General features: G+C 40.4%; 1 protein-coding gene across 1 annotated transcript in view; it reads right to left on the reverse strand.

Annotated features, from left to right (window-relative positions):
• Nucleotides 1-15,244: 15,244 nt before the first annotated feature.
• TMEM213 (transmembrane protein 213) overlaps nt 15,245-15,786 on the reverse strand; it is a 3,101-nt gene continuing 2,559 nt past the window's right edge. The window contains exon 3 of the mRNA XM_010005814.1: nt 15,245-15,414. Within this exon, the coding sequence (XP_010004116.1) occupies nt 15,245-15,414 (170 nt within the window). The remainder of the gene's footprint in view (nt 15,415-15,786) is intronic.

Raw genomic sequence — 15,786 nt, forward strand, 5'->3', positions numbered from 1 at the left:
ACATTTTGCAAGAGAGTACAAGTATGCTGAGCTCTCCAGTGCTTATGGGGTACTAGTTTGTGTTGTTGTTAAGCAGGATTACAAACTGCATCAGCTCAAGGGTCTTGAACGTGTGATCCCACATAAGAATTACTTTGGTTGTAAGGAACATTTAGACTGCTGAGAATAACAGTCTTTGAGCTGCTTGTAACAAACTGGAACAATAATTGTTATAGCTCTATGCTTCCAAATGGAGCTGCCCTCTGCACTCTTCCTTGTTTTCCTTCTGGTGCTGAAGCTTCAAGTGTTCCTTCATCTTCAGTGTTTGCAAAGTGAAATGTTGGCCTTGTATAACTGAGAAAATATCAGTAGACTCATTCAGGCTGGAAGAGCAAAGCAAAGCATCCAAACAGAAAGGGCTTGGTAGTTATTTTGTTTTAATTGAAAAATTATTGAAAAGTGGGAGAGGAATACTTGGCCACAGATGAATTTGGGGAAATGTGTATGTATATCTTTAAAAAATATATTTACATACTCTATGCTCTTGCAAGACCGATTATAAAATATTGCCACTCTGTAGTTTGCTTTGTGGACAGAATCAAATCCAGCCTGACTGGTACAAGGTCACCAGCATTACATTATAAATTGTTGTCCTAAATCATTGCTTATATTTGGATCTGAATAATTTTAGTGAAAGTCGGTGACAGTTTAGAGCACTAACATAGGCTTAGATTTACGGTTTTTAGACAGTTTCTATATTTATACTTGTTTCCACTGTCCCTTTGGACAAGGGTAAGCATTATCCCCATGGTAAGAATGGTACGTGCCATGGAACTGTTTGTCACTGTTTTTTTCCAGAGTTTTAATTTAATATTAGCTACGGATTTACTAATATTTGGCCATTGCGTAACTGTAACTGACATAATACATATGGAAATTTTACTTAAGTCATGATTTGTTGGAGTGTTTTTATTTTCAGATCAGACTGAATTAAAGCTGACTAAGTGGGGCAGAGACAGAGGGTAAGCTCAGTGTTTGTGAAGAGGCTTGAGAGCCCTGCCCTAGAAAAACAAAAAGCAAAACTATTTGGTGCTACAGTGTGGGTATTTCAAGCAGTAGCATATGGTCATAAAAGGTCTAAGGAGCAGTAGTCCACTAGAGAGATCACTGGGCAGTTGATCAGGGTGAGGGCTGCATTTGCCTCACTAGGCTAGAAATGGCATTGATAAAATGCAGGTATAACTCTGGCATGATGATCTTTGTCTACCAAATCTGTTCCTAGTTCCAGTGCGCAGTTTAGTAACTGTGGCAGGACTAACTCATCTGAAAACAGATAGGAGGACATAATGGAAAAACTCTACATACATTGTTCATGAAGCGTGTACGTAATATTCATTGCCAAAGCCAAAAGTAGGAAGCAACTGGCTGCTCACTGATCTAGAAAAGAAAGTGGCATATTTCCCCTCTCTATTAGGAAGCTTAGTTGTTTTTCTGTTTACCCATGATCATCAAAAGTCTGTATTAAATATTTCTGAGGAGCTTACTGTGGTGAGGCAGTCTAAATTAATTTCCAGTTCCCTGGCCAGTATTTAGAGCCCTTGTGGGGACTGGTTGAGGTTTGAATGGAGTCAGAACACCAGCATGGTTGCAAACAGCAATATCAAAAGGTTATTTATTACATTTTCAATTTTTTAAGCTTTTTATGTGATAGTCACTTCTAGGATAAAAAATTTTAAGTATTCTTTTCTGCCAAGTTTGTAAACGTGAATGTTGCCAATACTTCTGCAAAATATCAGAGTGAGAAGTGTGTCAGGCAATGTTCAGCTGGTCTTTTTGTAGATGTTGAAGTCTGACTGTTTTGAAGTGATTCCATGAAAACTGCTGAAACATTTATTTCATAACCCACCTCTTTCCCCAGCTCAGTTCTGCAGTGAGGTCAAAGGACAGTGCTTATGGTATTAGCACATTACTGTGACTTCATTTCAAGAAAATGTGGGCTTCTAGAAAGAAGGTTTGATGTCTGGATGCTGATTCCTGCTATTTAAGAAGGGATATGAACTAAGAGCTTTGAAAGTTACAGGTACTTAAGCCATTTATCATTCCTTTTTGCTAGTGATGGCGATGCTATTATGATATTCCATTTTTTTAATGTTTGGAAGAATACCCTTTTTCTTTTCAGTCCTAAATCTTATAAAAACCATGTACAAGACAAATATGTATTGTAAAAGAGGCTTTCTGATGTAGAAGTCCCTCTTTAAAACCTTAGAAGTTCACAGGGAAGGACAGTTAGATACAAGAAGTCAGAAAGCTGTGCTTGAAAGCAACATTCTCAAACTGACTGGAGACCTGATCCACCTGTTCAGAAAAAAATGGCAAGCATAGTCTGTGTCTTTGTTTAGTAAGAAAAGTAGGCATGAGGGACCAGTTCCAAGGCTGGTCTCAACAAGGGGGACGCACACTTTACTTTCTGCAGCTACAGGAAAAGCTGGGGTTTTCATGTGCTACACAAGGACTCCGTGGAATGCATGTGCCAAAATATGTGTTTCCACTTGGGAATTCAGGGAGAAAAAAAATCTGTAAGCTTCTGCATCCCCATGTGCTTGAGCAATTTGCCAATTATTTTTTTTAATTGTCCTATTAAAAGGAAGAGGGGGAGGCATGAAACCCAACCCCTTTTTTTTTTTACTTCTAAACTTGAAGTATTTTGAGTTTAAGTATCTGTTCATGAATCTGCCAGTTTCTGAAAACACTGATCAGATGAGAAGTTGGTACAGGAACAGAAAGCTGTTACCAACAGTTACAGCCATTTCTATGATTAAACCATCTGGTTCATGGAATCCTCAGGCTCTTCTCTTCCTTCACAATTTTCCTTGACATTTGTGTTTAGTCTGTGTTTAGTTTGGCATATAGAAGAGCTTGGCAACATGAGAACTACATAATTTAGATTGCTTGGTTTGCTTTTCCTTTCCATGGCCAAAATGTTGACCTCAAGCTTGCTTCTTGATTATCTTTGAAGCTAAGTGAAATTTTACAATTATTTTTCACACACTCAGTTTGAAAGGCAGAGCACACTTCAGTACTATAAAATGTTCTTTACCAGGAGTGACTCTAGTAGCACTTGGTCCTGTCAGTGACTGTGGACATGTGACTCGAGAAAGAAAACCTTGCTTTTAGGAGGAGTGAATTACATAGGCACTGGACTTGTAATGTTAAGCATGCATACTTTAGAGCAGTAAGTGGAGTTTCACTGACCTGTTGCAGTGTAATGTATGTGCAATGGGTTAGAACAGGCTATATGTATAGTGGTTGGAGAGCAGCAGCATCACACAAGACCTGTGTATCACCTCTGCACCCAAAGGAGTGATTGGCGAGATGCTGCCCACCCCAGTATCATATATCTTTATGCACTTGCATAAATACCTAAATAGATTGATCACCCAAAAGTGCATGTTCTTACCAAGTGCTGAAGCCAGTGCCTTTTATTAGACCACTGACAGTTACACTGTTATCTTAGAGTCTGTTTACAGGGATGATAACTTCCCAAGAACTGAAACAGCTGACGCGGTTTTGTCTTAACTCACGGCTTGAAAACACATGAGATGGATTACACAAGGAATCTTGTATGTATTCGAGCCCAAGTGAAGTCAACTATAGTGTGATGTGGATGGCAGTAGGCAGTTGAACTCTTTTCAGCTCTTACCCTCACTATATTATCCCCTTTTCCAGCTTTCAAGGAATAATGGGCATTTCCCATTCAATGCCTTATCTAGCAGTTCTTTGTTAACAGGTGCCTGTCCTTGAAAAAGCCATATCTTGGCCAAGAGCTTTGAACTGGCAGAATGAAGAACATTTGTGATGTTGAGGTAGGAACATGTTCTAGGCCATATTTTTACAGCATTGAAGAAAAAAAATGGAATTTTAAAAAGCCTACAACAACTATTTGGTGTTCTCTAAATATGGACATAAAGCTGAAAATGGATTAAATGAAAAAGGATGACACATGATTGTCAGCTAAGGGACAGCAACCAGGTCTCCTGGACCACCTGTGACAATGCACTAAAAAGAGAGAAAATCGTGGGGACCCCCCCTACCCCCACTCAAGCTCATTCCATAACATAACAGCAGGCCTTGGCCACTTGTGATGCTGGTCTGTAGGAGTGTGAGGAACATTTCTCATCAGTGAGACTCCCAGGAGTTCACCAAGGTTGTAGGGTTGTTCCAGGACTGTTTAGATGTGCATAGAGAAAAGCAGCAGCTTTAAAGTGCTTAAATGTGGAAATAAAAATCCAATTCCCTTTTGTGGTGGGCATCTTTTCACTCTTCCTGTTATATTTCATTTTAAAATGATGGGGGGAAACCCTAGTGGTGCATTCTACTGTCACTAGCCTGATGTCATTCATGTATTCCACTGTCTGTATGTTCTGAATACTGGGAAAGCAGAGATTAGGAATTAAAGTTTTTGGCAATACTAATGAAGATTCACTGTAGTTTTGCAGTATTTTGGTGTGAGTGCACTTGAAAAGTCTGGTATCTCTGTTACAGTGAGTTTCCCTTGAAATGCAGCCGATGTCAGAAGGAGGACTGTCAAAATTTTCTTCTGTATTTCTGAAGCTCATTCAACAAGGGCAGAACAAGCTCATCTTGTGACAGCTCATACCCCTAGGTTTGGTAGTTCAGATCCAAACGTTGGCCTGTGTATTGTCCCTGGTTGCATCTGCACGACTTCCATTGAAAACCATTTCGTTGCACGTGTGCTTTGAAAGGAGAATTTCTCCTACAAGTTCTTTAGTACTTGGCAAGATGTCTATCTTTGACATGTGAGTCCCAGGGTGAATTTACTCACCTGGAGAGTAAGAAACTTGAGAAGAAAAAAACTGGAGCTGCACTGCCTTTTTACAGAGACCCTTCTGGAGTAGAGCTGCAGTCCTGAAGACTGAAAAAAAAGTTACATTAGTACTAGAAAAATACATTGGTTTGCACTTCTTAGTTTGTAGAGCTGGAATGTTTTGTCTTGGTTTTGTGTTACTTTTTCTTGATACTCTTTACATTTAAAGTATGTGTTTTCCTTTGTAATGGCCACTCCTGTTTAGTTTTGAGTAGTTCTTACTCCATAACTGGAAAGTTTATGTTTAGGCTGTTACGTCTTGCCTTAATCAGAATAAAATGTTGGCACATTTGAACAAACGTTCTGCAGGTTCTTTTGAAACAAATGCTGTACCTCCATGGATCCCAAACATGATGGTTTTCAGGTTCACTTATATTAAAACTCCTATTGCCACATGTAGAACAGCTGAAGTGACAGAAGAATCAAGATAGCAGAGAAGAGACTAGAAGAGCTTTGTCATGTTCCCATGAAAAAAATCTCTAAGATTTCTGTCCCAAGGCTTCTGAGAAGTTGGTTTTCTCATCCAGGCTGTTTGAACATTTTAGTGCTGTGAATGATTTAAAAGCAGTAGCTGGACATTGTTTGTGTCTCAGGAAAAACTTCTTTACATTGAAGGAAAATTAATGAAGTATTATATTTGGCAACGTGCTGGGCTCTTTTATTCCTGAAATGCAGATCTGATAGAAACTTGACTAAAGAAATAGGAGTTTTTAAACCATTGCAATAATAAAAAGTTAGGTAGCTTTCATCCTTGGACTTAAGGAAAGAAATGCGGATTAGCCACTACCAGTAGTACAACATAGTTGCCAAGTATGAAATAGATCAAATTCAGTGCAGTACAGGTGATCTGGGCACCCACAAACTCATGAACCAGTTACCAGATTTGTTAGTCCATGCTATCCTGGATAAAATGGTTTCAGGTAAGTTGCCTTGTATTTTGCATGAAACATTTCCTGTCAAAGTTCTCCATGGATGACTTTCATCCTTATGATAGTTCCTGTCTTCAGGCTTGATGGTGACAGCTTTAAACAAGAACACTTCAAAAAATTAAGATTAAAGGTGAGGCATCACCCCTGTAGAGGGTTTATAGTTGTGCAGTCAAGTATTTTTACATTATTGCTACATCCTCCCATCCCTCACTGCTATGTGAAAGAAAATTTGCTAGGAAAATTTTGCCATTTTCTATGGCTTGAAAAAGCCATAGAAAGGTATTATTGCATGAAACTATACTGTCCTCAAAGGATAAATTTCAAAACACTGTGAGGAGGAGCTGCTGCAAGAGAGCTCAGTTCTGTGTCCGAAGGGTGCTGTGTTTCACCTGTGAGTTGGGCGAAGGGAAGGGAGAATTGCTGTATGCAGAGTGGTTTTACCTTCTTCCACAAATACCTGCTGCTGGGAGACAGAACTGGACTAAGGAAGCTTTTGATCCCACCTTGCTGTTGCAACAACGTATGGAATCTTCATCTAAATTAAGTTATAAATTGCCCCAGGCTCTTTTGGTTCTATCAAGTGGCAAACCAAACTGGGGAAGGGGGGAGGGGAGAGGACAACACACCTGTGGAGAGACAGAAAAAACAATGTAAGCTTTTACAGTTCGGTTGGTTCTTTAGTTCTTGGAGCAAAGGGTACCATGACAAACAGGGCGGGGGGTTTGGAACAGAGTTTCATTCACTGGTCATTGGGACTGGGCACTTTTCCACTGTGAATGCAGAGAGGCTTTCTCTTTGGAGGGAGAAGTCAATTCTGGGGGAGTTTTATGTTAGCAAGATATGGGAGCCCATAAGCCATTATTTCTGGTAGATAAGCAAAATTATCAACTGAATGTGTCTGGACTTCACATTGTCAAATTGGACAGGAAAAGTCTCTGTGTCTCTTCGAGCTGTATTTTTTTTCCAAGCCATTTGCAGACTTGAGAGACATTACTGCATTGTTTACCCTATGTTTATTTCCAGAAGATCATTACAAAATAGGAGTTAGAAATAAGCTCTTTGGAAAGTGCATGTTTGATTCTGGGAGAGAAACCTGCAAAGAAGTTTCAATTCCGCAACAGATGCTGGTAGCACTGATACCATAAAGTGGCATCAGGAGTGTAAGGATGAGAGAAAGGGTGGTTGCTGCCCAAGGATTCTCTATTATGTTCCTAATAATATCACTGATGTTATAACACTTATAACACTAGATCCTCAAATATTCCCAAGAATATTTCATTCTTTGGCTGTAATTACTTATAATGATTTTCTGAAGTCCTAGTTTTCCTAATGGCTCTAGCAAAATTCCTACAAAGTCCCAGGACAGATCACCTTTTCTTATGAATGTAACCTCTGTCTTTTCTCTGTGTGTTTCATACAAGTATGAAGCTCTGGTGCTTGCCAGTTTTCATCCCCCTAGTGATCTTGCAAAGTGTAATCATTGTAAAGTGCAACTGCTTAATATGTAGCTCATTCACTAAAACCCCAAGGACAGAGGCAGTGAGTAATGTGAGTCATTACCAGAGCAACGGTATCTAAAAAGATGAAGAGTCATGCATCAAGTACCAATCCATTTAGTCTTGAATTAAAAATTTTAAAAAAACACTATTCAGATGTGATTGATAATTATCTCCAAGCAAATTAAGTAGTTACCCTGGAATGCTGTGCTGCTACTAATGTGGTTTTGGTATTAGAAGTGCTGATCAGTTATATGTTCTCTGCTGCTCTGTTTGTCTATGAAGAAGCCTGTAGACCAGCAGCCTTCCTGGGTGCCATCTGTGTCTCTGTTTCCTTTCCAGGCACTTTAATACACTTTAACATCTGACATTCAGAAACTTTGTCCAGAAAATATGAACAAGTGTTCTGGCTTGATCAACAATGTCAGGGTTCAAAATCATGTTTTTTAGTCATGCTTACTGTTATTCAGCCACCCAGGTTTTCAACCATTTTTTTTTGCTTTTCTTTGTACTAAATCATATGAGTTTGAATGGATTTCTTCTCCATCTCATTCCAGCAAGGAACTTTTTGGTCCAGGGACATAGAATTTGACTGGGCAATGTGCTATAAACAACTAGAGTGTTAACATTTCCATCATCATTCTGAGAGGGTAGTTTGCAACTTAATAGGTGATGTGAGCTGTCATTTTTTTACATGCTTTGAGATGCACAAGCGCTCAGTGCTACAACATGGGCTTGCATATAGCAGTCTGAAGGGGCAACCAGATTTAACACAGGTGAATGTATTTATGCATATGGATAAATGTGGAGTTATGTTTTCCTTCCAAGGTTTCCTTGGGGAAGAAAAATCACTGGCTTCCTGAATTGCAATGAAAAAAACCAACCCAAACAACAAAACAACTCATGTGCTGGATGTGTGTGTAGCTCCTTTGAAGTTAACAGGACTTGAGCAGCATTGCAGTAGCTGGGCATGTTAGGGTTATTATAATGTCAGTGATATTATTAGGAACATGAGATAATACACAATAAATTATTACACCAGTCTGTGACATTGCTCATGGACCACATTTGTATTGCATTTGTATTGCATTATTATGTAGTCACCTTTTAATTTGTGCCTCAAAACCAGACCTCAGCCTTCTCCTATGTCTTGATTAATCTTAAAATAGGGGTTATAACCCACAAAATGTGCTACTGTGTGTTCCCTAGCTATAAATAGTCTGTTAAGGAAATGTAACAGCAGACCACAGAAAATCATTAGATTATATTTACTGTAAGTTAAGTATGTATAATCCATTTTTGCATACTAGTTTTTTTTCCTTTATATTAATTTCCCAAGTCTTTTGGGTGCAACTTTTTTATTCTGCACTTTCTGTAGCTATGGACAAGCCCCTGAAACACTGCCAGTGCTGTCAGGGCTTTTCTCCTCCTTGTGCACCATGCATTGCTTTGTATCACACTTGTGATTGCCCACCATGCCTGGAATCAGCACAACACAAAGCATGGACCTCAGAGAGTTTCTTTAAAAAATTATTTTGTACTATATCACATAGAAACATGTAAGATGTTTTAAGGTGGTAGCCCTTGAACTTTTGGGGATACTACCACTGTTTAGGGACTCCAGAACACACTGGGAGTAGCGGTATGTTCATGGAATTTGTCACAGAACTCCATTTTTCTAAGTGACCTAATCCACTGCATGGGAAGTCAAAGGACTTGAAAAGAAGAGGCTGTAGCTAAAATCTGGCAATGTCAGGTGTCAGTGTGGGAGATGTAGTAAGGAAACAATACTGTGATATTAGATCAGAGGTTTACCAGTCACTGGTCTAGAAAAAGTATACATTTTCACAGCAGAAATTCTGTAAGATTTTCAGTTTGTAAACCTGATTGTGTTGAGACTTGGGTGCCACCCTTGAACACAGGTCTACAAAATCCTTGGGAGCATTACATTATATGAAAAACCAGGATTTTTTTTTCCGTTTTTTTTTCCCCAGTTCAGTTGAACTGGGAGTCCTCAACAAAAGATGCAAGAAGCAAAACTTGAGGTTCAAGTCTACTACATCCATTGAAGGTGGTTATTAACTGTCGACTCGCTGTTCTTTCAGTCAACACCGATAATAAGATCCTTTGTTTCCATAAGTTTGCACATAAAGAAGTCTTTTGCATTTGGGGTTTGTTTGTCCGTCCTCCTGTACTCAGCACTGGAGAGGCCTCACCGTGAGTACTGTCTCCAGTTCTGGGCCCCTCACTTCACAAAGGATATTGAGGTGCTGGAGCAGGTCCAAAGGAGAGCAACAAGGCTGGTGAAAGGACTAGAGGGAAAGTCTTATGAGGAGTGGCTGAAGGAGCTGGGGTTGTTTAGCCTGGAGGAGACTCGGGGGACCTTATCACTCTACAACTACCTGAAGGGAGGTTGTGGTCAGGTGGAGGCTGAGCTCTTCTCTCAGGCAATGAGCAACAAGACAAAAGGGCATGGCCTGAAGCTGCAGGAGGGGAGGTTTAGGTTGGGTGTTAGGAAGCACTTCCTCGGGAGAGAGTGATCAGACATTGGAACAGACTTCCCAGGGAAGTGGTGGAGGCACCATCCCTGAATGTGTTTAAGGAAAGGTTGGATGTGGCACTTAGTGCCATGGTCTAGCTGATGTGGTGGTGTTAGGTCACAGGCTGGACTTGATGATCTCAGAGGTCTTTTCCAGCCTCAATGATTCTGTGTGATTCTGTGATTTGGGTTTTTTTTGAAAAAAAATTGTTGATCCAACTTGGAAATTTGTCTTATGAAAACTACTAATGTTTTAATTGTGATATGCTGAAATGTTGAGATTTTTTTCTTAGTTGAACAGTATTTTGTGATTGTTTACTCCTCGTAAGTAGTAGGGTGCATGTAAAGAGAAAAAAAAATATTAAAACAAACAAAACAAAAACAACCGAACAACCAGCAAGACAGTAAAAAAGCCATAGAATAACCAAGCCCTCCCTTTCAAAACTTTCTGTCCTGGCACTAGCTTCTATTTACTCAACATGTCCCTCCAGAACCTTTTTTATGTTCAGTGATACTAATGACTGGGGAGGAAGCCTTTTCCTCCATGTTTAACTTGTACCTATTCCTTTTGGTGGGGGAGTTGATAAGACATAAGTGCCCATCACTCTGAAAGGCACAGCATGGTCCTGATTAAAGTGTCTAGTTGTGCCAGAATTGATTTGAAGAGTCTCAAAACTGATTTGTATCTTTTCTAACTGAAAAAGTTATGCATTGATAAGCTTGAAGACTTTAATTACATTTAATAGATACAAATCTCCAATAGAGCTTTCTTTGGTACAAGAGTAACTTTTAATGTTTCATTTCAGGAGGTCTCTAGCAGGTTTTTTAATCCTGTGTATGTCTAGATGGGTTTAACACTGATTCATTGTTTTAATAATAGACAGAAATCAAACTGGTGCAACTGCCCCAAACCAGACAGTTTTACTGCAGTGAGGTTAAACCCTCCTATGTGAATATTTCTTGTTACAATCATGTTTCCAACATTTTGAGTTGGGTAATTCCTTTCCAATATAAGCTTTATCAATGTAAACCAGTCAATTAGTATCTTCTTATCAATAAGTATCTTTGTTATTGTCTTGCATAGATAGGAACAGTTTTAGGCATTAATTGGATATACTGGTTTAAACCTGCTTACCACAATTCACCTTGACTTAGTTACTCAGGCAGGTGCAACCTGAATAAATAAAACCAATATTCAATTCCTACAAAACAGTTCACATGTAAACTGCACTGGAAAAACTGGTTTTGACTTGGAACCAACCAAAAGAATCCTTAGGTTTCCATAACAGAGATTTCACTGTTATCAGTTAATAGACTTTAAAATACCCCAGGATAGTGGGTGAGAAGGACTCAGAATAATCAATGAGTTACAGTTGCTTACTGAGGAGGGGCCTCAGGTGGTATTTTGTCCATTGAAAATTCTGGCATTTGGTGGCTGTAATCAGTCCAGATACTATTTCTACACGTTAGGATGTACTTAGATCCAGCAGAAGATTTTAAAGGCCCAACATAATCCACTTACCAAGTAGACCATAAAGTTTTCCCTTTGCTAATGTGCAAGGGTGGTGCTTTAGCACTGTTTGTAATTTTAATTTACACTGGGGGTGTTTGGTGAGAATGGTTTCCCATGTTTTTCTGTTGAGAAACTTCGAGCTGCAAAATAGTGTGTCGCAGCCTGTGTGACTTGATATAATCATTCTCCCAGTCAGTACCTTGAGGGCTCCAAGGAATTTTCAGTTTCTGTTTTCCTAATTTTTGTTAATTCATTAACCTTTTGATTCCAGTTTGTGGCTTGTTTATTGTCATCAGCATGGGCTTTCCCCTATCCTGTTTGGAATGGTGTTTTCCTGGCTATGTCCAGTAGTAATTTCCAGTCTTCCCCAGTCTTCAGATTGGGGATCTTTTTTTTTTTTTTTTTCCAGTTTAGGACTCCCCATTCACCAAGCCACTTTGCAGCACCTGTCCAAACAGCATAGAATTCTACATATATTATTTTTGCTTTATTCAGAGCTACTCAGACAACCACTTTTTAATTCTCCTATTTGGGTGCTGCCCTCCCCCTCTTCAATAACTGGTTTACCAGTTTTAATTTCTGACATGACAGCTTTCTATTGCCATCTACCATCTACTTGCTTCACTAAGGCACCAGTAAAGCAAACACCCTCCGTTGGTGTATCTTCAGTGAAGGTGGGTGCATTTAGAGCTGGTGAGCATTTAAATGGTTGCTGTAATGCTAGTGGGTCAGTGTTAACAGGCATTTGTAATTTCGAAACTTTTGTGACCCCCTCAGTCATTTGCATTTCATCTGCTACTCCCACTATATAGACAAACCATTTACTGACTACATTTTCAGACAATTCCTCCAGGAGGAGCAGTCTGGTTTAGTGTCATGTGTATAATAATTAAATGGACCTCTAGGCTGAACAGCTTGTTCCAGGCATATTTTCTCAACTTGTTTAATTGCGCAGATGAGGGATAAAATACTTTTTCCCACTCAGGATATCTCTGTTCTGTCTCTCTACTTGCAGTTGAGCTAATCAACAGTGGTCTTTTTGGTCTGTCAGGACCAGTTTGAAAGAAATTGCAGTAACCATGTTCTGCTAACCCCATTCTGCTAAAATAGGATCTCAGGGATGGACAGGTCTGAGGGATTGGTATGTTTTTAATTCTTGTAGTAGGGTTTTGACTGTCTCTTCATGTTCTGAGTGTCATTTCCATGATTTTTTTCCTTTTTCTGGAAAGTGAATACAGTGGGTGAGCAATAATAGAAAATTCACATACATGTTTTCTCCAGTACCCCAAGTACCCATTAATTGTTGTCATTCTTTTCTAGATTGGGACATCTGTGATTATCCTTGTTTGGAGCTTCTGGTGGGATTGCTGCACTACTGGCAACCCACCAAGTGCTCAGAAATTTTACTTCCTTCCTTGGTCCCTGGCATTTCTCAGGTGGAATTTCGATTTTTGCTTCATGCAGTGTTTGCCAAACCTTTTCTTCTGTTTCTCCCAACTCACAAGCACAGCAAGAGCAATTGTGGGTGAATGTTTATGCCCCTGATTTTAGAGTAGTTTCCTCTAATTATAGTATCATCTATATATTGACATGGTTTGACTTCTTCAGAGAATGAAACTGTCTGTTAAGGTTCAACAAGCACAGCATGAGCAATTGTGGGTGAATGTTTATGCCCCTGAGGGAGTCTATTAAAAGTGTATTGTACACCTCCCCAAGTAAAAGCAAATTTCTCCTTATCTTCCTCTTCTAAGGGACCATGAAAAACAGGTATTTTGTATTTAGCACTGCCATCCAAGGTTGTGTGGCAGCTTTTAATGTAGCTGCTAAAGTTGCAATATTTGGTACTGCCGCTGTTAATGGAGCTTTGTTGGCTTTTCAGCACTGATAATCAGTCGTTAAACACCACCTCCCATCCTGTTTACCAGCTGGCCAAACTGGAGAGTTATGTGGGGAGTTCTGCAGATAATTTGTAGTTTTTCTGAATCTGCAACTACTTCAGAAATTCGGACCCGTGCTGCAACAGAAATCAGATACTGTGAGGCTTTAGTAACTTTTGATTCAGGAAGTACTGGGGCTGCACAGAGCACTCATACTGTGACCACTTGTTGATTTTTATTAAGACTGGTATTGAACCAAAAGACCAAACATTGTCATCCAGCAGATGCCAGGTTTGGCCATTCAAGACATCAAAACCAAGGATATTTTTATAGTGATCTTTAACTGCAAAGTGAAGAGATGTCTTATGCTTTCCACCAGGGAGGCATAAATTCATTTTTGCTGTCTGGCACACAGCGCTCGTTCCCACACATCCAGTAATATATACCTTTATCTTTTCCATTTTTAGCTGACCCTCTAGCATCAGCTAACTGTTTTTTCTGTTGCTTATGCCAATTATTACAAGCCAAATCCTGTGGGAAGGTGGAATTTGGTTGGATGCTACACTTTCATAAGTTTTTAGTGACTTTGCTTGCCATCTTGCCAACTATGCTAGTTTGTCATGGAGGGACTATTTGACACGGTTATGGTTAGCAGCAATTCACAGTTTATTAATGGTGTGAGGTGGATCAAAGGGTTGGATTTTAGCAGCACTTAATCGTTAACTGATACAAAGTTTGACAAGGTGATTGGGTAGGATATGTTACCATTAAAGCTTGATTACAGGTTTGAAGATGACAAGATTCACAGTAATTTACTACGAAGTATCCTGAGTCAAATTATTTATCTATATATGTATAAATTCAAAAAATAGAAACACACAGAAATCTTTTGATCCAGTTAATTATATATATGGATACCCACACTCAGGAGAGCAAACGTGAATTCAAACACATAGGTAGAGAGTTAGATGGAAGAAGCCTGTAGTTAAAATCCCCCTCAATGGGGGCAATAATTAAGGCTTGAGGAGGATGACTCTCCCTGGTCTTCCATCAGCTTGGTCTGCAGAGGGTCCTCAAGGAGTTAGTGCCTGGGAGGGAACCCAGCTCAGGGGAGATGCTGGTCATAGCCTGCTGTGATCAAGGACAGCTCGAGGTATCTCACTTAGATGCCTATTTATAGGGTCCAAGAGGACTGACTTTTGTCAGGTACTTCTCCATTCCAGCCCTACTTGGATGACAGAATATCCTGGTACTTTCCACCAGTTGCACAGACCAAGAATATTGCCAGATTTGCAAATATTGGTATCACTGCCTTTGAGCCATGGCCCAGGTACAGATGCACCCAGCTGACAAGAGGTGATGGATTGTCATTCCCACTCCTAAGAGATATTGGAGGCAGGCACATCATGGGAGTGCCTTAAAGCTCTGGTTTGCTGCCTTTCATAGCACGTGGGGGACACAAGACCCAGGCATGAAAAGGGAATGCTATAAGGGGGGGAGGGGGGGGGATGAATGGGAGCAGGGGTAGGAAGGGGAATCACACTCTGCACCTCAGAAAGTAAGAGGCTGGAGGTGGGTGGGATTGTACCGCCACACCTGGCCTATAGCTTAGTAACAGAACTGGTAACATTGGTCCTCCAGAAAATAGCTTTATTTGCCCACTTTCTGTTTCAAAGTCAAAGGTCAAGTGCTGGTTGGCTTAAGACAGTGTGCTATAGACTGGTAACTGGTCCTTCAGCATCTCATTGCTGCTGGTGCTCTCACAGCAAGCATGAAAGGGCTCAGGGAAAAGGTTTTCTGTGCTTTATGAGACATATTTGGTGGCGTTGCTTCCACACCTTGGCTGGCAGCTCTGACCTGCTGGGGAGGATGAAGCCCCAGCCTCTGTCCTGCTTAGATCTGGCCTTTTTTGGCTGAAGGTACATTCCCTTTCTTTTTTGTTTCTTAGGAAGTGATTGAAATGCTTTGTCAGCCCATCTGCACCTCACTTGCTCCCAGGTGCTGCTGCTTGCTGGCTTGCCCTGCTTCAGGCCACCAAATATTTGGGTTCATCAGGCCGGAGTTTTATGAGCTTGTCCATGCAGAACAGGATGAGAGTCAGAAACCAGAGGCTCCAGCCGACGGCCGCTGCAATCCATCCGTAGTCATCCATCCCTGTCCGGCAGCACACGGCTGCTTGTGTGCAAAAGTTCACGTCTGGTGGCAAAGAAATGAAGTGAGCTAAGGGTGGGAGGCCAAGTATATAACAGATTTTCTTTGCAGATGAGACAGTGGCTTCACCGTCTGCCCTGTGACCTGTCAATGAGCCTTGGCATCTCTCCCCCAAGCCTGGCTCTTAACCTGAGGATGGCATTCTTTGGTTTCATCTGTATGTCTTCAAGACTCAGTCATCCCTGTCTGGCCAAACACCTAAGCCCACTGACCACTGTGCCCACCATGTCTGAAATCTTTTAAAATACCTACTTAGCATCTGCTCAGTCAGTTTTAGGAGGCGAGTATGAGAGAAGTACCAAGTTAAAAAGAAACTGGGGGTAGAGGAAGCTTCATGTGAGAGCAAGAGTATCTCTA

This window comes from Chaetura pelagica, unplaced genomic scaffold (assembly GCF_000747805.2).
Source record: "Chaetura pelagica isolate M959 unplaced genomic scaffold, ChaPel_1.0 scaffold79, whole genome shotgun sequence".
In the NCBI taxonomy this organism is placed as follows: domain Eukaryota; kingdom Metazoa; phylum Chordata; class Aves; order Apodiformes; family Apodidae; genus Chaetura; species Chaetura pelagica.